Consider the following 22,201-nt stretch of genomic DNA (forward strand, 5'->3'; position numbering starts at 1 on the left):
AAATGACTGCCCCTGGAATCATCTGCACCAGCATTCCAGCGAATCCCTGATGTCACGTAGCAATGTCGACGAACTAGCTTCCAGGGCCAATTGAATCTCGTTTTCCCCCAACTCGAATTCTCATCAAATTTCAATCATTGGACTGGTCAATACCTACTAGTAATGTGCTCGTTTTTTTTTACTTTTGCCGGTGTACGAAACAGTGGTTTTTGATGTGCTCAAAGTACCAATGGGCAGTGGGAGGTTGGTACATGAAGCAAACTCTGTGGTCTGGTGTCATGTTTTCGTCCTTGGCCTGTCAATTCAGTCTCCGCCTTCGTGTATGCATTGGCTAGAGAATGTAAAACACTGGGGTACTGATGTCACCATCTTGGGTTGAACATTGCATATGTTTGCGGTCAGCCAAAGATCGACCTGCGATCGGTATTCTGTTTTTTGGGGGTTATCCAAGCACGAGTCCCCAGAGGTGGCTGGCAAATCCTCCAAATAGTCCAAAATACAAAGGACAGATAAAAGGTAACCTCTCTCCCCTTCCCGTCTCTTCCTTATACCACAACTACCACAGCCAACTTCTCTCTCGTATTTTTGAATAACAGCTAGCCTGCTCCTCATCGCTCAAGTTCGTCAACATTATTGACGAATAACATCTCGCCTATTTTCAACAAGCTCGTGAACGCCATTGAAGAATAACATCTCGCCAACTCTCAACAAACTCATCAACATTATCTACGAATAACAACACGCCTATCCGCCTCGCCGCCAAAATTCTGTACGAATAACATCGCGCCAACCTTGGATGCATCCTTTGTATCCAAGGTCTATAGGGGTGGGGCCCTACATTAGTAGGTCCCCTACTCCCGACCCGGAGTTTAATATAGCAATGGCAGCGGTTTTCATGGGACATCAACCACCCGTTAGGGTCCACAGGACATACCCTCGCCTGTCTAGCGCTGCTTTTAAACGTCTCGCCATTTTGATTTTGGTGGGCTGGGCAGTGAAGACAGCCCTCTCGAGCTACAGCGATGCTGTTTTCCCGAACTCGCCTTTTGGATTTCGCTCTCCAGAGTCCGAAGCTGCTTCAACTGGTGGATTCGTCGTCGTTCATCCCAAATCAAGCGCTTCGAGCACCATCAATTATGGGAAAGGCTTCAAAGGCGGCGAGCAGAATTCTTTAGTCAACATCTCTGGTAAGTTTTCTCGCCCTCGCCCTGTTAATGAGCTCTTGTAGCTGACTACCGTTGATTAGCAGGTCAGCCCAACAACGCCTTGGTTAATATGTCCCCTGGCATCGGCTCAATTATTTTCGGACCCCTCCTGGATATTTCTAGTAACAAAGAGTATAGCACCCAACTAGGTGAGTAGGCAAGGGCGTCATCGTCTATGCTTTGTTGACATCGTCTCAAGGTACCAACGACTCTATCTCACTCGGCGCCCCTGACATCCACAAACATTTCATGGATATTACCCAAGCCTCTCTCGCTGATGTACACGTTGTCGACGCCGCATTCATTACAAAAGATATCGCGAAGTATCTCACGTTCCGAACGGTTCTAGCCACACTACAACGCCTCAACTATTTCTCTGTTGACGAGTCCACCATGTACGATAGACTCGGTGGGTGCTTCGCTTCTAAGATTTTCTTTCTTATCTAAAGTAACAACAGATCATGGTGTCGATTCCCTAAGTCATAGAGGAGATCCCAACTCATGGAGCGTCGTTGTCTTTGCGCACCCTAGTATGTATCTAACCTGTTCACATACCCCAACCCCTTTAATTAACGATGACATTTTATAGCCTCTCCATTTGTCAACACCCGCAATAATGAACCTTTCTTTGGTCAGACCAACAATGTCGTGATTGACATATCCCCTGGTATCGACTCAAACATTTTCGGACCCCTTCTAGATATCCTTAGTAACGAAATGAATGGCATCCAACAGTGTGAGTAGGAAAAGACATATGCTTGTTAGTATACTTCTAATACCACCACCGCAAGTTTCCAGCGACGCAACCCCACTCTGCGCCGCTGCCATTTCCAAAGCATCCTCTACCTTGTTCAGTCTTACCGAAGCACACATCATGGACGTTTCTCAAGCCTCACACGCTGATGTATACGTTGTCGATGCCACAATTCCTATCAAATATCCCGCAAATCTCATGCAATTCCAAAGGATTGTCGCCACACAAGAGTGCCTCAACCACTTCACTGTTGACGAGTCCACCATGCACGATAACCTCGGTCGGTGTTTCATTCATCATATTAATTTTCCTGATCTAACGTAGCAACAGATCATGGTGTCGATTCCCTAAGTCTCAGAGGAGATCCCAAGTCATGGAGCGTCGTTGTCTTTGCCCATCCTAGTGTGTATTTAACGTGTTTACATACCCCAATATCTCATATTGACGACAATTCTATACAGCCTCTCCCTTTGTCTACCGAAGTAGCGCCTTCAGCGGGGAACACCTTTCTGTCAGTTCCCCTGCGCTGCCTGTGGACGTCGGTCGAGATGAAATGGATGGATCAAGACAGCTTAGCAACATTGACTGGAAGATTTACATGGCATTTGGACTAGGACTCGTCGCACTTCTAAGTCTACTCTTCAGACACCTCCAATACACCGTCGCAAAGCCACTGGCACCCGCACCCCGGCCAACCTTGCAGTACATACAATATGACTCTCTTTCCAGCTTTGGTCGCATGCAAGAACAGAAGCTCGATACTCTATTCGAGTGTCGCTTCAGTGGATGCAAATGCGATCGATACATCGAGGTCTGGTACAGCAAGGTCACTATGGATTCTGTTAACAAGTTCCTCGCAAATGGCTGTCAATCTTTGTCAGAGCAATGGGGACAAGGATTCTGGGCCGTGTTATCTTCTGTGTTGGCTATTTTATCGGTAATTGTCGAGTTCATGGAGTGCTTTGTTATGCTTCTTTTCCTGGTGTACTCCTTCTATGGTCGATTTGAAGGTTATTTCATTGGGATCTTTAAGGTGAGAGGGTTCATTGTTGACCAAAGAACTATCTCATTTCGGCAATAGATAATCGCAGTACTTCTGTTACTTGGTGGTGCATCACTATATTTTAGGCAATTAACGACCGTCCAACGCCTCTTCAACGTCAATGGCAAGCGAAGGAAGAAACTACGCTTATCTTCTGTGTTGGCTATTCTATCGGTAATTGTCGAGTTCATGGAGTGCTTTGTTATGCTTCTTTTCCTGGTGCACTCCTACTGTGGTCGATTTGAAGGTTATTTCATTGGGATATTTAAGGTGAGCGGGAAGTTCATATTTCACCTAGGAACTATCTCATTTCGGCAATAGATAATCGCAGTCCTTCTGTTACTTGGTGGTGCATCGCAATTTTTTAGGCAATTAACGGTCGTCCAACGCCTCTTCAACGTCAATGCCAAGTGAACGAAGAAACGATGCAGACGTCATGGTATCTGTATGTGCCTTGTTCTTTGGGCACGTCCTGAACGTCTCTATATTCCCGACGTCTTCAAGATACACCTATCCGCACACGGTGAGAATCATCGACTTTGGCAGCAGTACAGGGGGTCAGGGGTTGAGAAACTCCCGGCATTCCATTGTCTGAGGAGATGACTCGCTGTCGCGTTGCCGTCTTGTCATGATAGTCACAAGCGCTGAGGTGCGTTTCTAATTCCACAGCAACTGCTTAATTTTCGTATTGATCTTCACTGGCTCTTCTTCTCAGGACGCTCCTCGTACTATTCTTTTATCGCTTCTACAACGAACATTATTACCACCAACTAGCAACATTATCACCAGCATCATCATTCTATATTTCATTTGGATGTTTTCCATTGAAGCCTCTCAAGTCGATGTGTACGGTGTCAACCCCACAAGTCCTACCAACGATCCCGCAAATCTCATTCAAATCCAAATGACTGTCGCTACACAAAAGTGCCTCCACTACTTCACTGTTGACGAGTCCACCATGCACGATAATCTCGGTCTGTATTTCATTCATCGTATAAATCTTGCTGATCAAACGCAACAACAGATCATGGTGTCGATTCAATTAGTCACAGAGGAGATCCCAAGTCATGGAGTGTCGTTACTTTGCCCAACCTAGTGAGTAACTAACCTGTTTGCATACTCCAATCTCTCATATGAACGACAATTCGTTATAGCCTCTCCCTTTGTCTACCGAAGTAGCGCCTTCAGAGGGGAACACCTTTCTGACAGTTCCCCTGCGCTGCCTGTGGATGTCGGTCGAGATGAAACGGATGGAACAAGACAACTCAGCAACATCGACAGGAAGATTTATATGGCATTTGGACTAGGACTCATCTCACTTCTAAGGCTTCTCTTCAGACACCTCCAATGCACCGTCACAAACCCACCGGCACCCGCACACCGGCCAACCTTGCAGTACATACGATATGTCTCTCTTTCCAGCTTCGGTCGCATGCAAGAACAGAAGCTCGATACTCTATTCGAGTGTCGCTTCAGTGGATGCAAATGCAATCGATACATCGAGGTCTCGGGCACATCCTGAACGTCTTTATATTCCCGACGTCTTCAAGACACACCCATCCGCACTCGTAGAGCAGCATCGACTTTCGCAACGGTACAGGGTTGACGAACTCCCGGCATCCTCATTGTGTCGGGCGAGGAATGGTCTGACGAGATGATTCACTGTCGTTTTGCCGCCTTGTCATGATAGTCACAAGCGTTGAGGTGCGTTTCTGATTCCACAGTGACTGCTTAACTCTTACATTGACCTTCTCTGGCTCTTCTTCTCAGGTCACTGCTCGCATTATTCTTCTATCCCTTCTACCATGAACACTATTACCAACAACCATCACCATTATCACCAACATCGTTACCAGCAATGACTATTAGCAACATCATTACGAGCAGCATCATTCTAGATTTCCTTCTCCGTCACAATCCCTATTCGCTGGTTACTGGTCTTTTCCCGGTTATGGATCTTCTCGATTCAGATTCCACTTCACCTTGCGACAACCTATATATCCTAGCCCGAGTATGTGTTCCTTTATATTATTTCTTTTTCTTTTTCTTCCCCATCTTCTTCACCCATTACTATCTTCACATACACTTTTATTCTATTTCATTACTATCTCCTGTACACCTTTCACCACTATATTCACATTTACATTTAATTTTTTTTCTATACCCATTTACAAGATCTACAACGCCCATATCTATTTTTCATCACTACCTTCTTCATCTACTATGCCTCCTATTTTATTCCTACTATTACCATCTTCCACATCTACTAGACCTTCTATTTTTCTTTTTATGACTATCTTCCACATCTTCTAGACCTTCTCTTTGTCTTTCCATTACTATCTTCCACATCTACTGGACCTTCTTTTCATCTTTCCATGACTATCTTCTACATCCACTACATTTCTCTTTCTTTAAATCTTCATTATATTTTCTTCTTTTTACTTTTTTTCCTCAGAAAATTAATATGAAACCCGGTCTCCATACTTTGCCATTACTGTACTATTATACCCATGTTCATTATATAGTACTCATGGCTATGAAAGAAGTGTGGCCACCATGAGCCAAAAAATTTTATAATTTTATATAAAATGCTATTGCTATGATTCCTGAGTTGAACTGATATCGGTGAGATTTTTCCTATGTTATTTTATGCCCTCCTAGCATTTAGCGTGTTTCACAAGCTTCAAAGAGACAAAAAGATATGGTGTTCATGTATATATTGCAGGTGCTCAAGGTACACACATTGTAAATTCACTCGTTAAGCATGCCCATCATCTCGCACAACGTAGTAACGAAAGACAGGTCTTTACAAATTTGACTTTACTATCGATTAGCAGCCATGATGCACTAGACTGATGCACAGAAACTTAATATCCTAATCATGGTTGTAACGGTCAATGACGTGATTCGAAAATCCTCGTTCCAGAGGTCTGTCGCCAGGTTCGAAGAAATAACTCGCAGTGCTTCCACACAAAGCTTTTGCGAAAACAACCAACGACGACACACTCGCGAAGGCACATCTTCGGCGGTTTGGGGTATTATGTCGATTTGCAAATTCAGTTTCAAGATAATTCCATCTTGTATGAATCCATCGGCGTAATAAGCTGGTCCAGTTGGCTATCGAGCTCCTTCATAAACTCGCTTGTAACTTCGGGATGCGGCTCAACATGTTGAAACGCAGAGTACGGGGGCAAAGGGGGCAGCTCGAACAATCGGCGTGCAATCCTAACGCGGTCCATGTAGCCATCACGCAGAGCAAAGGTGCTTTGTGGTGGAAGGTAGGATCTGTCGAGCTGTAGGGCGTTGGAAATGTTTTCTATTGTTCCGTGCCGTCGAATGAGGTAGTATGCCTGGTCAGGCGTGAAGACGACGCGGTAGGGAAAGCTATTGCTACCAGGCCGAAGAAGTATCTCCAGGTCCATTAAAGTGATTTTGCTCATCCGGAGGGTACCGTAGATACTCTTTTTCGGGAATCCTACGACTTCTATGGGATCGGGTATCATTGGTAGCAGATTTTGAATAAGTGGGGCGCCGTATACCAATGCAGCCTAGACGGGGTATATTGTGTCAGAGGTTTACTGAACCGAATGTAGAGAATTCGGTCATACGGGGTTGTCACCTGCGACATAGTCAGCATGTCCGCTCATAACAAGCGAGGAAGCCAAGGCCTCTGCTGAGACGGGCCTGGTCGATACGATACAGGGAATACCCATGCTACGTAAAAGTTTCATGCAATGCCGAAGATATGAAGATAAGGTGGACCTTTCTTCGTCGCGTCGAGCTTTTAACCACTCAGTTTTTGACTGGGAATAATCTGGAACTTGGCCTAGCGGAAGGATCTCCTATTGAATCCGCTCGTCGTTGTTGCGAGGTTGGACAAACAGTTCTGTCGCGTACCTTATGTGGTGCAAGTCTTTGTATCATATATTCCCAACCCCCATCAAAGACGCAAATAGCAGATACCCTATTGTTTGAAAGCTCCTTCGCCAGCGAGTACCATCCTAATATATGACTGTAAAGGCCATAACCCGTCATACGACGAGAATTTATCATATATTGAGTGCCATCTCTGCGAGAGAGCGTAAGTTCACCAACACAGCAGATAAAATGAGACCTTACATGACTATCCTCTTCCCTTTTAAAGATCCCAGTCGATTAGGTAGAGTTTCAAAGAGTGAGGGACTGGGTATCGATTATACTGTCATAGAGTCAAACAGTTCTGACATTCATTAGGGGTGAGATTACGCACGAGTATCTACGAAGCACTTTAATCAATTTCGAGCCGTTCATACGGGGATATATGGTCAAACTTGAGAGACCAGCCTATACAAATGTCTACGAGGAACCAGCAAGGGTTCGCGAAGGTCAACGGTGGGTGAGCGAAACCACAAGTACACTGTCGAATCTCGCTGACGCGATGCTTACACGTCCTGGGAATGACATGGCAAACTTGGATGCCCAGTGATGCCAAATATAGCTTGACTAATGACCGTGATGGCAGTGAGAGTCTCTTTCAAACCATCGTTGGCGTCATAGGTCAATGAGGTTGTTGGTCGTACTAAGCAGTTACGACTGATACCGTGTCCTCAATCTACCCACAAATGCAAAAGCTCGTCACAGTTCAGAGGACATCGACTCTGCTTTGCAATCGTCGTAAGTTCAGCAGAGCCCACGACCTCCTTTGTATTTCACAAGAAGCTTAGCAAGAGAACCCTATTAGCATGGCTTGACATCACAATCTCACGTGGGACTCTGCATTCGCAATTGCAATGGATCAATAAGACAGGACCGCGATACCTTATAAGTCGCAGATTCTACTTCGGTGCACCCATCAAGTCGCCCATTTTACAACCACGTCCAGAACCAAGACATCTGCATATTCGCGCCATGACCACAGCCAGAGACACTTCCTCTCAATCAGACATCAGCAAGATGAAGACAGAACCTGATGGCTCGTTCAAACGACAGGCCTCTTCCTTCCGTAACACGATTGAGAAAGGGGGGAAATTCCCTCCCGAGCAAGGTGAATGCTTTCAATAACGATGCATTTTGATTTTCGTCTCACACAGGCATTCAGATCGTTACCATCTTTATGTTTCTTATGCCTGTCGTGAGTCCAGCACAAACAAAGGTAACGAGGTAGATATGCTAACTGCATTTCCTTAGCATGGGCTACGAGAACTTTGATTGTAAGGATACTCAAAGGTTTAGAAGCCATTATTCGTGCGTTTCGTTCTTCCTACATCCCATAATTCCCCACTCAACATGTATGGTGACTTCAGCTGTTACTGTGGTATCTCCTCACATGGGAGCACATGGCTGGCCATTTGCGCAAGTCGATCCATTTCCCGCTGCAGACGAAGATCCGCTGTACAAATCCCAACACGTCAAGGACCTCTACCTGAAAGCCGATCCTGACTATTCTGGCCGGTACGTCTCACTCAGGTCGTTCCTAGCTCCCATCTCATTACATCCCTCAGCTTCACCGTTCCGGTCCTGTGGGACAAAAAGCAACACACAATCGTCAACAATGAGAGTTCAGAGATCATTAGGATTTTCAACACAGCTTTCAATGAGTTTTTGCCAGCTGAAAAGGCTGCTCTTGACTACTACCCGGAAGATCTTCGCGCTCAGATCGACGAGGTCAACGAGTGGGTTTATCCTAACATCAACAGTACGCCCCATCCGAATACTTGGATTCTACTGTTCCTAACTAAAATTATTGCAGACGGTGTGTACAGGTCTGGATTTGCCACCACACAAGAAGCCTACTCCAAGGCAGTTGTCGAAGTATTTGAAGCTCTTGATAAAGCCGAAAAGCTCTTGACTGGCAAAGACTATCTCATCGGTAACAAGCTTACCGAGGCGGACATCCGACTCTGGGTGACCATTGTGCGTATCTTGCCTTTCGCAATCCAGTAAAAGCCGACTGAAATTTTATCCATTCAAAAACATCTTTTAGATCCGATTCGATCCTGTATATGTCGGACATTTCAAGTGCAACATTCGCACCATCCGCGACGGTTACCCTGCCATTCACAGGTTCGTAAATTACACAAACTGTAGATTTCTCCATCAATCTTCCGCGGAAACTTATTGTTCTTCTCGTTAGATGGATGCAAAAATTGTATTGGGAGAACTCGGCCTTCAAAGATTCAACAAACTTTGAACATATCAAGTCCCATTACTATTGGTCCCACACCTCGGTGTGTATCCAGTTTCTTTCTCATTCGCCATCTGTCATCTCTAATCCAATTATACACTGCGTTAGATCAACCCTACCCGGATTGTCCCTGTTGGGCCCATACCCAACGTCCTCCCATTGTAAACAGTCTTTGATGTTGTGTATTTTGGATTAAGATTAAACCTGTAATGTAACCATATCGCCCAACATGTATCTAAAGTTGACATCTCATGAAATTCTCAAAATTGCTCGAAGTCAGACCATCCACAAAAAAATTATACATTCCATAAAACAATCTATAAAATCCAATAATAATTTAACAAGATTGGTCAAGCCAAAAAAGAACGAAAAAAAAGAATAATCATCATTAAATTTCGTTGCGCAGCATAATGCTAAAGCAATGTTCGCAGTAAGGCTGGTCATCCCTCTGGAAGAACGAAGGGTTCTCAAACGGCTTGTGACAGCTCTATACAAAGTTACAAAAAAACCCAATCAGTAACAATCCCACAAAACAACCAGCAATGGGGAATTTACTCACAGCACAGACGAAACACGCCCAACACCATTTTCCTCCCAGCGCCTCAACTGCTTGGTCGCTGTCTCGAATGGATCTCTTGCATCGTTTGCATTTCGGGAGTCGGAGTCGTACGTGGCATGCCTCGCAGTAAGGGTAACCTTTGTACACCGTGAATCCCTCGAATTCGCCATCTCCGGTCACCGCGAGCTCCCCTATGCAGAATATTAAATTCGTATGTACATAACGCAGAAAGATAACAGGCGCTGAACTAACCTTGAGAATTGGTGGGCAATCCACCCGAAGGGGTTAGGAACGGATCACCACACTCGGAGCAGAAGAAGTGTTGAGTATGGTAGGCCCTCTTTCCTAATGCAGGATCATCCAGACTGATAAACTGCTCTTCGACGATAGGAGTTTTGCACGAATAACATCTGGGTGCAAAGTTCTATTCAAGAAATAAATAACACGAAACAAACTCAGACATCAGAGGTTAGCTTTTTGTTTGACGGGACAAATGCTTACCTCATGGTAGTCCAGATGACAGTATGGCCGCCCGTCGTGTTCGTAAGAGCTGACATGTTCCAGCAGCTCGTTGCAGACAGTACATTTGAAACAGGCCGGGTGGTACCTTGAACCCATGGCACTCACGATGCGCCCGATAATAGGACCGTTGCATCCGCCGCAAATCAACCCACCCGCCCCGGGGCGGGATTGTCGGCCACCAAAGTCCGATCCTGTTTGTGGACGAGACTGAGGGGGTAGGGGTCGACTTTGTTGTTGTTGTTGTTGCGGGTGCTGGTGCTGATGTTGATTAAGGTCGTCGGGCCCAGAAATACTAATGCTCGGCCCATCGAAAGGTCCAGCTACACTAATCCCTGGTACCTCAAAGACCTGAATCTGAGGTGCCTGCGGCGCATTATTCCTCATTCTCGGCGACCCATTATCCACAGAATCGATGTTGATCATCGGTACACCACCCCCACCCCCATTTCCCATCGGCGACGAATTCACATTGATCATGGGAATTGACGGAGGAGCGGAATCGACTTGTATCCTGGGCGCGCCGCGATGATGCTCGTTATCGCTTCCGTCGTTACTGTCTTCCTCCATCTTGGGTATATCGGCTAACTTCTCTCGTCCTCCGATGGGATGAGGAGACTCGATACCTACGGTTGGAGGTGGCGCAGGGGTCTGCGGCTGCTGTCTTGGGACATTGAAAGGATGGTTAAGCTGTGCGCTCGCGAACTGGGCAGAGCTCGCAGACGGAGGATGTGACCGCCCAATCTGATGATTATGCTGGTGCATTTGACTGTTCTGCACATCGTACACCTGGCTTTGAGGTCTTCGTGGCTTCGACATGTTATCATCCTCTTGGTGAGTTGATGCAGAAGGAGCGTTATACAGCGAGCGGCGTCGGGCAAGCTGCTGTGCGACTCGTTCTGCAGATGGTGGGAATGCCTGACTCTGGGGTCGCCCCTGAGGTTGGGGAAGTTCCCTTCTCTGACTGAGGGTATAACCAGTTGGACCGGGAGAAGGAGTTCGAACTACAGTCGCTTGAGGAGGAGGATCATCCAAGTCAAGATTAGTCCTGTGATTCTGTATGCGTTCGCGGTAATTGTTTCTGTTCACATCTCCCTGGCTTTGGTTTTGTCTGTTGCCAAAATTGGTCGGAGGATTGGGTATAGACTGGGGCTGAGGCTTGATGTCGAAGTATCCTCCGCCGTCATTCATCACACTGCCTGGAGTAGTGGCAGATCCTGGGGTTCTTGGTAATCGGGGAAGATCCACTGGCCAGGCGGATGAATGGGCGGACGAGTGTGCTGATCCACGGCTATCGCTCCTGTTTCTATTTTCCTGACTATTCCCATTCATGTTCATTGAAGAGAACTGCATGGGCAAATTGTCGCGCGCAGAAGTTTGCCTCCGATGCTCGTCCGGATCGTAGTCGTCAAACTTGATAGGTGCGCTCTTCAGTCTCGGTCCTCCGCGAATCTGTCTATCTTGACTCGTCGTCGAATCCCGCATCATGGGAGGCTGAGGCAGTCCAGTACCTTTCCCGTTCCCCATACCAACATTTTGATACCTACGTTCTGGCTGTTCATAATCCCACTCCCGTTCCTTGCCGTTTCTGTTGACTTGCCGCTCTGCGGTTACAGGACGCCTTTGCCGGTATTCCTGCTCTTCTTCTTCCTCACTGGGTTCTTCATATCTATTACCGTACCGTGACGCCGGTGCTGCGCGCGAATCAGATCCAGACCCAGCACGTCGATTGGCAGGCTTCAGATCACGAATGCCGTATTGAGGACTGGAAGTTTCGCTGCGCTGAGCTTCACGGGCAGCGGCGGCTCTTCTCTTCTTCATCGCCTTTTGCTTCTTCAACCATTCCAACTCGCTGTCATCCTCCTCCTCTTCCTCGTCGTCGTACGCCAACCTGAGGCTGATATCATCTTCCTCCTCCTCCTCTTCCTCTTCGTACCTGCTCTTTCCTTTCCTCGTAGGCGCCGACCCAGCAAACGCCGACCCCGATCTTGGCCTCTGCTCCCGTTCGCTAGGCTCTCGTCGATGTCTGGCAATATCGCGCTCCTCAAAAGCGCTCCGGGAACGCTCATGCTTCAACCTCCTCGCCTCCAATATCTGACGCTCGCGCTCGTGGATGGCATTCTTCTTCTTCGGCGTGCGCTCCAAATCAACTTCCTCTTCTTCCTCGTCCTCCAGCGTAGACCTCGCGAGTGCCTTTGCTTTGGGGCGTAGTTTGGTTTTAGGAGAGGGATTTTCATCTAGCTCCATCCTTCGAGGAGCAAGTTTGGGCTTGATCTTGGCTTTTCCAGATGGACTGATGTCTGTGTAGGGGTCGACCTTCGGAGCTTTTGGTCGTAAAACCTTTCGTTTAGGCGTCTGTTCCTCTTCCTCTTCTTCATATGCATGCCGTCCGCGCGATTGACTGCGCATCCGAGCATTTCCTTTGCTCTGCGCCTGAGGCTGACTACGCTGCCGAGTGTGAATATGGTAGCGATGGTCAGATTCGTCTTCCTCCGTTTCCTCCGTTTCCTCGGTCTCTTCCTCTTCTTCCTCCTCCTCCTCCTCTTCGTCTTCTTCAGTTTCCTCCTCTTCCGTCTCCTCCTCTTCCTCCTCCTCTTGCTGCTGCTGTTGTTGCTGGCGGTAGTGCTGATATTGTTGCTGCTGCGGTTGAGATGTATAAGCTCTGGGTTGTGCCTGCGGTTGTGCATATTGTGCGATCTGCTGCTGATATGCTGGATATCTCTGCTGCACAGGACTAACATTCGCTCGAGGATATCCGGAATTCAACCCCTGACTAGGATTCGCCTGATACTGAGCAGCACGCGGAGCTGGTGCCGCTGCCGGTGGTGCTGGCGCTGGCACCGGTGCTGGTGCAGAGGACGAAGAGCCCTTGAAAAGTTTCTTCAGCTTACCTCCTTTCCCCTTCGACTTTTCAGGAGAAGCAGCCACTGCAGGTGCTGGAGCAGGCGGCTCGGGCGGTGGTGGCGGTTGGGGATGCGGTTCAGAGACCATGCCAGCGGCGTAGCCCCATGCTGGTGCAGGCATCTCCGGGATGGTCCGTCTCCACATCGGGACGAATTTCTTGGGCGGAGCGGTCGCGGAAGACGACGAAGAGGTGGCGGACGTGGGTGAAGCCACAAAGTTCGCATCTGCTGCTGACGATTTGGTTGATGATGATGATTGGGATGTGGAAGATGCAATGGCTCTCGGCGCAGGAGGTGCTGGCGCTGAAGAAGAACTCAAGTTCGTGGAGGAAGAAGAGTTTGAACGATTCCATGTGCTAGTAGGCGGGTTCTCCTTGGTCGGACTGTTAGATTCTGAACTTGGTGCAGATTGGAACCGCGGAGGACTCTCTCTACGTTTCGGGAAAGAAGTCGTTGTCTTCGAAGGTGAAGAATCGGATGAGGCCAGATTCACCGCATAGCTAGATGTTCTTGAGAGCTGTACGTTGGCATTGTTGGATGTTTTCTGTTCTGACAGAGAAGGAAGAACTGATCTTGTAGGACTGGTATCAACCTTTTTCACTGGCCATCCCGAGCCTGATGCTGAGGAAGCAGTACTCGCATTAGAAAATGCAGAACTACCAGCAGTACTCCCAAAACTTGTATGTGGGAGTTTACCTAAATCAACCGTATTTCGTTTGTTTCCGGACTCCGTAGGGGTGGGAAGGGGTCTTCCCCTGGTCGGTGAAGGTGTTTTAGAGGCTTGCGGTATATTTGTCTGTATGGGTTCAATCGGGAAGGGTTTAGACGACCCCGAAGGTATAGCATTTGCATTGGGGAGTGTAGGTATACGCTTAGGGGTATTTGGAGGGGGTAAGGCAGGCGTCTTTGCATTTACTCCTGGTGCTGGTTGAGGCAGAGGTCTCCGGCCCGGAGTCTGTGGAGTCGAAGTGGTTTGCTGCTGCTGTGCTGCTGGTGGCGCTTGTTGTGGGATTTGTATTTGCGGTTGTGGTTGAGCAGACTGAGCCTGTGCTTGTGCTTGTTGGGCTAGCGTGGCAGACAGAGCTACTGGAGGTGGTCTTGATGTAGCAACCCTCCAAGACGATCCGGACGAGTTCAGCGGTATTGCTGACGAAGATTGATTCGGAAACGAGGACGTCGGTATATGGGATATCTGTGGTTGGGTAGGTTGAGCGTACACTGGTTGGGCCTGCTGTTGTTGTGGCGCAACAAACTGGGTATTCGACTGTTGTTGCTGAGGATATGTGATCGGAGCTGGGGCATATGCAGTTTGAGATATAGGATAAGGGGCTTGCGACGAGAAAGGCGTTTGAGATGGTATATACGGTGTTTGGGAGGGTTGATATGGCGTCTGTGAAGGCGCATACGGGGTTTGGCTCAGAACATAAGGCGCCTGCATCTGCTGAGGCTGGGGCGGGGCCTGAACGTATTGGGGTTGGTTGAACTGGAACCCCTGTGATTGTATGGGCTGCTGCTGCTGGGGTTGCTGCAAAGGAGCCGTATATGTGGGATGGCTTTGTAAATGCGGTTGCGGTTGCGGCTTGCCCAACTGCTGATATATGTTCATTGGTTGTTGGAACATTGGCGAGTACTGTTGCTGTTGTTGCTGCTGTACAGGCTGCCCTTGTTGGTAAAACCCAGAGTTATGAGCCATGTGTGTGACTAGCATTGAATGTACCAATTTCAGACATAAGGTGCATTTATGAATAAAGAAACTTACCCAGTCCTTTCAGTTATCGACGATGCGATTAAAAACTAAAAGTGGTTGGATTTCACGATTACAGCACTTCCAGAAACGAACACAAACGCGATCACCCTATCAATTCCAGTCACGTGGGTACTTCTGCGGGTCATAGAAAGCATCCAAAAGGGGAAATCAGATAAAGCTCAAACGAACGCTGACTCTGGGCGCGACTCGCGCTGTCGCTCTCTCTGACTCTTACTTCACTTCAAAAAAATGTTTTTCTACTCGCGTCTATGGAGGCCTGAGGCCGAGGTCCTAATTATAACTTGACTCTTGTCAACGACTATATCTTGCGAACTTGTTATACTGGCTACAGGGGAGCAAGTGTTGAAATGAAAAACACACAGCGTCTTTTCATCAAAGTGAAGATTATCAACGGAAACTTCCTCAAGACTGGGACAGCTGAAGATACTTTAGACTGCCTACGTATATCATTTAACATTCTTTTGACACAAATTTGGTCATGTTAATCAGAATGAAAGGCGCGCGGCTTTCTTCTGGGGCTTACTCCATCTTGACACTGCAATGACTACATGACGCTACGTGATGCCCGGACGCGTGGCTACCTCATGATTCATGAATACCAAGACTACGGAGTAGTTTGCTGCGCTGCATATCTTCACCTCAGACACTCACATCTCTCATACAAAATACCCGCCTTATAATCTGGGTCGTCGCGCCAGCGTCATGACATTGGCAAGAACCTGGCCAAAGTCTTCACCGCGTCGTCAAAGAGCCCTAATAGCCTCAATCACTCTCATTGTTCTGTCTTTTCTTTTCTTTGCCAACAACGCCATACAAACCTTTCCTGCGGTGACCATTTCGTTGGAGAATGCGCATGATCCCCTTGTCCTCGAGGATGCCACGCCGCCTGCGGCTGCTGACTCCCGTAATGCATCGCGCATACTGCTCGTATCAGCCATGTTCCCGCTACCGAAATCAAAGCACTCGCACGAAGAATACGAATATTGGCTCACCCAGTTCCTTCAGCGTATCACGACCGATGTCTACTTCTTCACCACGCCCGATTTTGCACCTGTCGTCCGTCGATCCCGCCCGGATGGCTTGACTATCACAATCGATACCTCATACGCATCGCCATTCGATGTTTCACCTCTGAAGGGCTTGGAAGATGACTATGCCAAGATGCACAATCAAGACCGGGAGAAAAAAATTCACTCGCCGGCGTTGTACGCCGTGTGGAATGCCAAACCGTTTTTGTTGAACGCCGCTGTTAAGATTCTGGCTGGTAAAGGGCGAGTATATGATTATGCATTTTGGAATGATGCTGGCAGTTTCAGGCGCGAACACAGGTATCAAAATTGGCCAGATGTCAGGAGGGTAGAGCAGATATGGCACAAAGGTTCGGAAATCACTGGGACGAATGCCAACGATCTTCTCTTCTTTCCGCTGACCGGTTTACCCGCAACAAGGATGAGTAGGTGGAAGGAAGATATGGGACCCATCGACAATGAAGTCAGCGAAGGTAAAAAGCTCATCTATTTATAAATTAATCAGTATATTTTTTTCATATATTTCCAGGGTCTTTCTTCGGAGGATCTCCACAAGCCATCTCATGGTGGTCCCGCACCTACTACGCCTATCATAACCATTATCTGTCTCTCGGGAAATTCGTAGGCAAAGACCAGACTCTCATCAACGCCCTTTTCCTCCTCTTTCCTTCGCGCATTATCACAGTCTGGTATCGTGACCCCCTCTCCGCCGCTCATGCCGGCGTCATTCCTTTCTTTGACGAGGGCTTCCTTGGCGCGTGCAGCTCCGAGTGGTGGTACTACCAGTTCTGGCTGGCAGATCGCTCTGCTCGCGAGCAAATGCGGGATATATGGGTTAGTTGGAGTAAATGGGCTGGATGGGAGTGGTATAAAGAGCGTCAGAGATGTAGGCTGACTGGTGTTGAGTCTATGCAAGATCTCCTGGAGAGACAGTTTGGGAAAACTTGGGTCTCGCCGAGTAAAGCGGTCGTGGTTGCAAATGCAGATTAATCACAAAAGAAGTTAATATCCATGTTGTGTGATACCTTGTCCTTTGCTCTTTAACCTTTGTAATCTTGTACTAGTACTGTTGTAGTGTAACACTATTTTATTGCTAATTATTTTAAACTTTCAATGTGACAGGTTTTTGACTTGTCAAAAAGACGCGAACTTTTCACTTCACTTCATTACTTTAATAACATGCACCTTCCCCAAATGTTGTTGGCATTTAGATGACCATCAATTGTGAACTTCAATAACTTAGCTTTGATGTCGATTGACCAATTGTGCATATCATCGCAAGTCCGCTCCCGCCGAGCAATGGCCCAAGCGTCTATCATGTATCATAAGAGACGCTGATTGGCTATATGTGGCCAACAACATTCAGTGTGGCGCAAAACATTGCAGCCAAGGCCATGATTTGCTGTATACGGTAAGAAATGGTCGCTTTCACTCCGGGCAAGCATTACCTATCCACAGTTGGTATTTCTGTTCAATGAGAGTCGAAGTGGCCCTGACGTCGCCCCTGACCAGCGTAAAACGATTTCGTACTTTTTCCCTTTTTTAGACAGTTTACTTCAGGCCGTTTCGTTATAATGTAGCTTGTCCTTGACATCTGCTTAGCATATCCAAAAGTGCAGAAATAGATTTACAGTGCTTGAAATCGTGATGTCTACCACCTATCTCACTTCCCATGAATCACCGTCGGCCATCGGTCGTGTTCATCGGAACCAATCAAGGACTGCTGATATTCTTCTTGTTGTGGTTTCTCACTGCTCCGCGTCGCTGTATCCTATTCACTGGTTAACTGAAATCTGTCAAAATGATTTGCACCCGATGATAGAATACCATGATACTCCTGACGAAGCTCAGCGACGACGAGAACCATCTTGATAATCCGCATAAATGCCACGGTTGGTTGTTGGCGAGCAGCATGTGCAGTTGGGATGGAGAGCTCCGAATCTAAGGAGTGAGAACCTGTTGCCGTGGTTTATCCGTCAGCAACATATCCAACGTCTACCTTCCCAAATGCACTAAGTCTACCACTTCTAACATTGATATCAAACGTGACATTTGGTGGAGAAAAATCCAACAAGAAATGGAACGTTTTAGTAAGAAAGAAGGGGCGTCATATTGACATCAAGGTAGATGGGTGGACTGCATTCATGGCGTGCATCATAGTGGCTATTAATAGGACAATGGTTGTGTCCAATGAAACTGTCTCCGTAAGCAATCATCGAACGATATCGGGGAACCAACGGAATTACAGGACAGTTCGTCCATTTTGTCAGCGCCACAAAATTAGGCTGGTGACAGCGCCCACCAGAGATATCATGATCACGGAGACGGAGGAAATGAAACCGAAGACAACCATCCGGCAAGTGCTCAGAGCACGTTCTAAATCCTCCAGAATTGCTGCGAACAGTGACTAGAATTGGGCAACAACATTCAAGATGTGAGTAGGAAGTGTGATTGTGGAGGATGACCTTTCCCAATATGTCTGGATATTCTGTCGAAGTTCTTATGATTATCCTATCGTTCGCTAAGCACTACGTAAACTTTTTGGAGGTTCGCTAATGTGCCTCTTACCCGGAAGCCCATACAGTAATTTCAGCTTGAAGCAAGATTGAACGGTTGAAACGCACGACTCGGATGGAAATGGTATTGCGGATTGGTACTAAAGTGAGCCTAAAAGTGGAACACAGGACGGTGAAATCGGAGGCCATATCTAGATTGCGTATCGAGAATAGTTCTCTCAAAGAACGCCTTGTCCAGAACATTCTTCTCAGGAGGATGTCACATTTAGGAGCAGCGAAGGAGCAGTTGAGATGAGCATAAGATTCTGACAAAAATCACGTACGGACTAAAGATTGAGAAATTTCATAGAGAGCATATTGTATGGACATTCTGACCCCATTTATACTATATTTGGATGCGATACTGTCGGAATACATGCGGACAGATTGACGTAAACCTATTTTTGCCCCAATGAACATTTGGTTCGTATTGGTCTTGGTAAGTTTTGCATGTAGGTGGTTCTTCGGTTGCAATGTTGCTGACTTGCCACACCGCCGAGTCGTGGCAGTTTATAGTGAAAACTAACGGGAGCGTGCTGACAGCCTGCTATGTTTAAATACCGTAGCACTCAAATGCCTAGCCAAACTGCCCCTCGAGTTACAGTCCTCTCAAGTGCCTCTAGCCTGGTCATTGTAGCGGCTTTTACTTTCAGTGTCTTCTCATCATGTCCGACATCTTCAGAGACTCGACTGTCGGGAGTCTTATCAATACCCTAACTAACGGACGCCTATTCCCCCATCCAGAGCAACGTCCTGATTGGGTCCTCCCCGAAAACTTGCGACCTAAAGAACAAAGGAGCAGCACTGACGTCAAGCAGAAAGAAAAGAATGCGATCGATACCCCGGGAGTACAAACTCCTTCATCAAGGGACTCAGGGGAGATCGAAAAAGGACTTGTCCCCGAAAAGGCTGCTACACCAGACAAACCTGTCGTTGGTTGGTACGATGACAATGACCAGGAAAATCCAATGTAAGTTTCAAGAACGCCAAGCCTTTACAATATTCAGTTTCTGACTTGGACTTTTAGGAACTGGTCTCTATTCAAGCGCTGCTTTGTAGTCGCTTTGACATGTCTTTTGACGACTAGTGTCTATACTGGATCTGCCATCTAGTCAGTCAAATTTTTTCTAGTGCAAAGGAATGCAGTTAACATGTTTTTACAGCACCGCCTCTATTCCAGATATTATGACAACCTTCAACGTTGGACAAACAACAGCTACGGCCGGACTATCGCTATACGTTATCGCTTACGGTATTGGACCCATGTTCCTCAGTCCTCTTACCGAAATTCCCTCCATCGGCAGACGTCCAATTTATATTATTACCTTAATCATCTATGTCGCTCTGCAAGTCCCGACTCTTTTCGCGAACAACATCCACACCCTGCTTGCCATGCGTTTCCTTGCTGGCTTTTTCGGATCTCCGGCTTTGGCAAGCGGCGGTGCGACCATCCAGGATATGTAAGTGTCGAGAATATTACTTCCACTTGTCCGATGACTTATGTCTCGTTTGCGCAGGTTCCACTTCATCAAGCTCCCCAACGCTATGGTTTTATGGAGTGTCACTGCTCTTTGCGGACGTGAGTTTTTGGTCTTCATATATTTCCAGATAATATATACTTAAGCGCCCACGCGAATAGCACTCATCGGCCCCATCATGGGTGGATACGCTGCTGCAGCCAACGGCTGGAAATGGCCACTCTACGAGCTCTTGTGGATCACTGGCTTCACACTCCTCGTATTGATCTTCTGGTACCCTGAAACCAACGCAGAGACCATCCTTCTTCGACGTGCAAGGCGCATTCGCCAGAGGACAGGAATCCAAGAGCTCACCAGTGAGAGCGAAAACAGACAATCCCACCTGAGCTTCACGAACATCCTTTTCGAGTCACTCCTGAGGCCTTTCCAACTCATGACTGAGCCCGTCATCCTCTATCTCGATCTCTACATCGCTCTCGGATATGCGATCTTTTACTGTAAGACCCCTATCATTTCACATGCCTTGCTGTAAATACTGATCGCATCGTCTTACAGTGTGGTTTGAGGCCTTCCCAGTTGTCTACGTCGACATCTACCATTTCGGACTTGGCGCATCTGGCCTTCCTTTCTTGGGATTGATGATCACAGCCTGTGTCACCGGTGTTTGCTATCTTCTTTACAACAAATATGTCATTGAGGCTACCTTCCTCCGCACTGGTACTATCATCCCCGAGTCGCGTCTCACAATTGCCCTCTTCGCTGCACCATTCGGCCCCATTGCCTTGTTCATCTTCGGCTGGACTGCACGCGCAGATATTCCATGGATCGCACCAACCATTGGCGCTGCATTGTACCTGCCTGGGTATGTCAATCAATTCTTGTGTCGTTAACAGCGGTTCTAACCAGTCATGTAGTCTCTTCCTTATCTTCCAAGGCGCTGTTGTATACATGCCAATGTCATATCCCAGATATGCGGCTTCAATCTTGGCCGGTAATGGTCTTTTCAGGGCCCTTCTTGGTGGAGCATTCCCGTACGTTCTTTTTCCATACACCATGAATTTACCACACAAACTAATATTTATCCTTAATCTAGACTCTTCGGTCGCTCACTATACACGTCGATTGGCGTCGGTGGTGGCTGCTCTCTTCTTGCCGGTATCACAATCGCATTCTGGCCTGGTCTGTGGTACCTATGGAAGTATGGTGCCCAAATCAGAGCTAAATCAAAATACGCCAACTTCTAATGACACTGTTCTGAATTTACAACATGCTATCCCATTCATATTCATACGACATTAATGCATTGCCACGTCACGCTTTTTCATGTAGATATATCAAAATTTGTAGTTGTACGAACCTAATACCACTTCATGGATGGTCGGATAGTAACTATTCGAATAACATTTTGTTACCAATTTTTGGATCGCTTATAGTTCCCTTTAAATCGAAGGAGTTTCTGATATCATAACCTACAAAGTTCGCGCAAATCTCACTGGCGACTTACGGCTCATCGATTCATCCTTCATAGTCTGGGAAAATCACCCAAAGTTATTTTTGGTATTCCAGGGATCAGCCATGTTCCAAAAAGGAAGGTTAAGATACAATTATAGTGTTGTTCACACGCACGGTGTTTGGCATCGGCTTTGGTCTCCAAAGCGCTAAGACGACAGTCGGACTACTCTCTTGTAGTTCAATCATTCTTCTTTTAACTACGACTCGGACATGGAGTCTCCTTCTGAAACGATGCTTTCCAGTCCACCCTGTGGGCAACCTGCTACCCCACTAGTGCTCACAAATCCAGGGACCCAACCCAGCCCAAGGAATCAAAATTCGAGCGTCGAAAGACCACTTGCGGAGGTAATAACGGAAGAATTTGCTCCGTTCGACGCAGAAAACTTGGTGGTACAGCCATTTCAGGAGGATGTGTCTCGCGACGCAAAATTTGAGCAAGGTGAGTCCAACTCCCATGCAAATCGGAAATGTACTTTATAGAGGCGCATATATGCGCATGAGATTTACTGTTATTACCCTTCCATTTCTTTCCATACAGAACTGAGTAATATGCTCTTAAATGCCATTTTGGAAACACATGCATGGGCCTCTGCACGTCCGAAGCACGAAGCTGCTATGGAAAGCCAAAATCTCGAAGACCAAATATCCAACATTATGAGCACCGAAAGAGAACAAGGCATGTGTTCACCGACACCTTCCATCTCTTCATCATTCT

General features: G+C 47.1%; 7 protein-coding genes across 7 annotated transcripts; 5 read left to right on the plus strand and 2 right to left on the minus strand.

Annotated features, from left to right (window-relative positions):
• Positions 1 to 880: 880 nt before the first annotated feature.
• On the plus strand, positions 881 to 3,415 carry JR316_0009136 (uncharacterized protein; the record flags this gene model as incomplete). The annotated part of the gene is made up of 10 exons (XM_047894844.1): positions 881 to 1,187; positions 1,250 to 1,354; positions 1,405 to 1,614; positions 1,664 to 1,735; positions 1,795 to 1,941; positions 1,997 to 2,239; positions 2,290 to 2,361; positions 2,421 to 2,992; positions 3,041 to 3,271; positions 3,323 to 3,415. 10 exons carry the CDS (start codon positions 881 to 883, stop codon positions 3,413 to 3,415), a joined length of 2,052 nt encoding a protein of 683 aa, XP_047746303.1.
• Positions 3,416 to 3,629: 214 nt separating this feature from the next.
• On the plus strand, positions 3,630 to 4,523 carry JR316_0009137 (uncharacterized protein; the record flags this gene model as incomplete). Its single annotated transcript, XM_047894845.1, has 3 exons — positions 3,630 to 3,650; positions 3,717 to 4,096; positions 4,211 to 4,523. 3 exons carry the CDS (start codon positions 3,630 to 3,632, stop codon positions 4,521 to 4,523), a joined length of 714 nt encoding a protein of 237 aa, XP_047746304.1.
• Positions 4,524 to 6,063: 1,540 nt separating this feature from the next.
• JR316_0009138 (Flap endonuclease 1) lies at positions 6,064 to 7,291 on the minus strand (the record flags this gene model as incomplete). The annotated part of the gene is made up of 5 exons (XM_047894846.1): positions 6,064 to 6,549; positions 6,610 to 6,843; positions 6,899 to 7,070; positions 7,121 to 7,183; positions 7,251 to 7,291. 5 exons carry the CDS (start codon positions 7,289 to 7,291, stop codon positions 6,064 to 6,066), a joined length of 996 nt encoding a protein of 331 aa, XP_047746305.1.
• Positions 7,292 to 7,888: 597 nt separating this feature from the next.
• On the plus strand, positions 7,889 to 9,329 carry JR316_0009139 (Glutathione S-transferase omega-like 2; the record flags this gene model as incomplete). The annotated part of the gene is made up of 9 exons (XM_047894847.1): positions 7,889 to 8,024; positions 8,079 to 8,111; positions 8,168 to 8,224; positions 8,284 to 8,431; positions 8,482 to 8,675; positions 8,730 to 8,893; positions 8,964 to 9,043; positions 9,114 to 9,207; positions 9,273 to 9,329. 9 exons carry the CDS (start codon positions 7,889 to 7,891, stop codon positions 9,327 to 9,329), a joined length of 963 nt encoding a protein of 320 aa, XP_047746306.1.
• A 223-nt stretch (positions 9,330 to 9,552) lies between these two features.
• Positions 9,553 to 14,838, minus strand: JR316_0009140 (Paxillin; the record flags this gene model as incomplete). The annotated part of the gene is made up of 4 exons (XM_047894848.1): positions 9,553 to 9,651; positions 9,724 to 9,914; positions 9,976 to 10,147; positions 10,225 to 14,838. The coding sequence occupies 4 exons, from the start codon at positions 14,836 to 14,838 to the stop codon at positions 9,553 to 9,555; spliced, it is 5,076 nt and encodes a 1,691-aa protein (XP_047746307.1).
• A 777-nt stretch (positions 14,839 to 15,615) lies between these two features.
• Positions 15,616 to 16,931, plus strand: JR316_0009141 (uncharacterized protein; the record flags this gene model as incomplete). Its single annotated transcript, XM_047894849.1, has 2 exons — positions 15,616 to 16,414; positions 16,471 to 16,931. The coding sequence occupies 2 exons, from the start codon at positions 15,616 to 15,618 to the stop codon at positions 16,929 to 16,931; spliced, it is 1,260 nt and encodes a 419-aa protein (XP_047746308.1).
• Positions 16,932 to 19,161: 2,230 nt separating this feature from the next.
• On the plus strand, positions 19,162 to 21,218 carry JR316_0009142 (Caffeine resistance protein 5; the record flags this gene model as incomplete). The annotated part of the gene is made up of 8 exons (XM_047894850.1): positions 19,162 to 19,466; positions 19,524 to 19,607; positions 19,660 to 19,956; positions 20,014 to 20,075; positions 20,136 to 20,471; positions 20,530 to 20,836; positions 20,889 to 21,005; positions 21,068 to 21,218. 8 exons carry the CDS (start codon positions 19,162 to 19,164, stop codon positions 21,216 to 21,218), a joined length of 1,659 nt encoding a protein of 552 aa, XP_047746309.1.
• Positions 21,219 to 22,201: the final 983 nt, after the last annotated feature.

This window comes from Psilocybe cubensis, chromosome 8 (genome assembly GCF_017499595.1).
Source record: "Psilocybe cubensis strain MGC-MH-2018 chromosome 8, whole genome shotgun sequence".
NCBI lineage: Eukaryota > Fungi > Basidiomycota > Agaricomycetes > Agaricales > Agrocybaceae > Psilocybe > Psilocybe cubensis.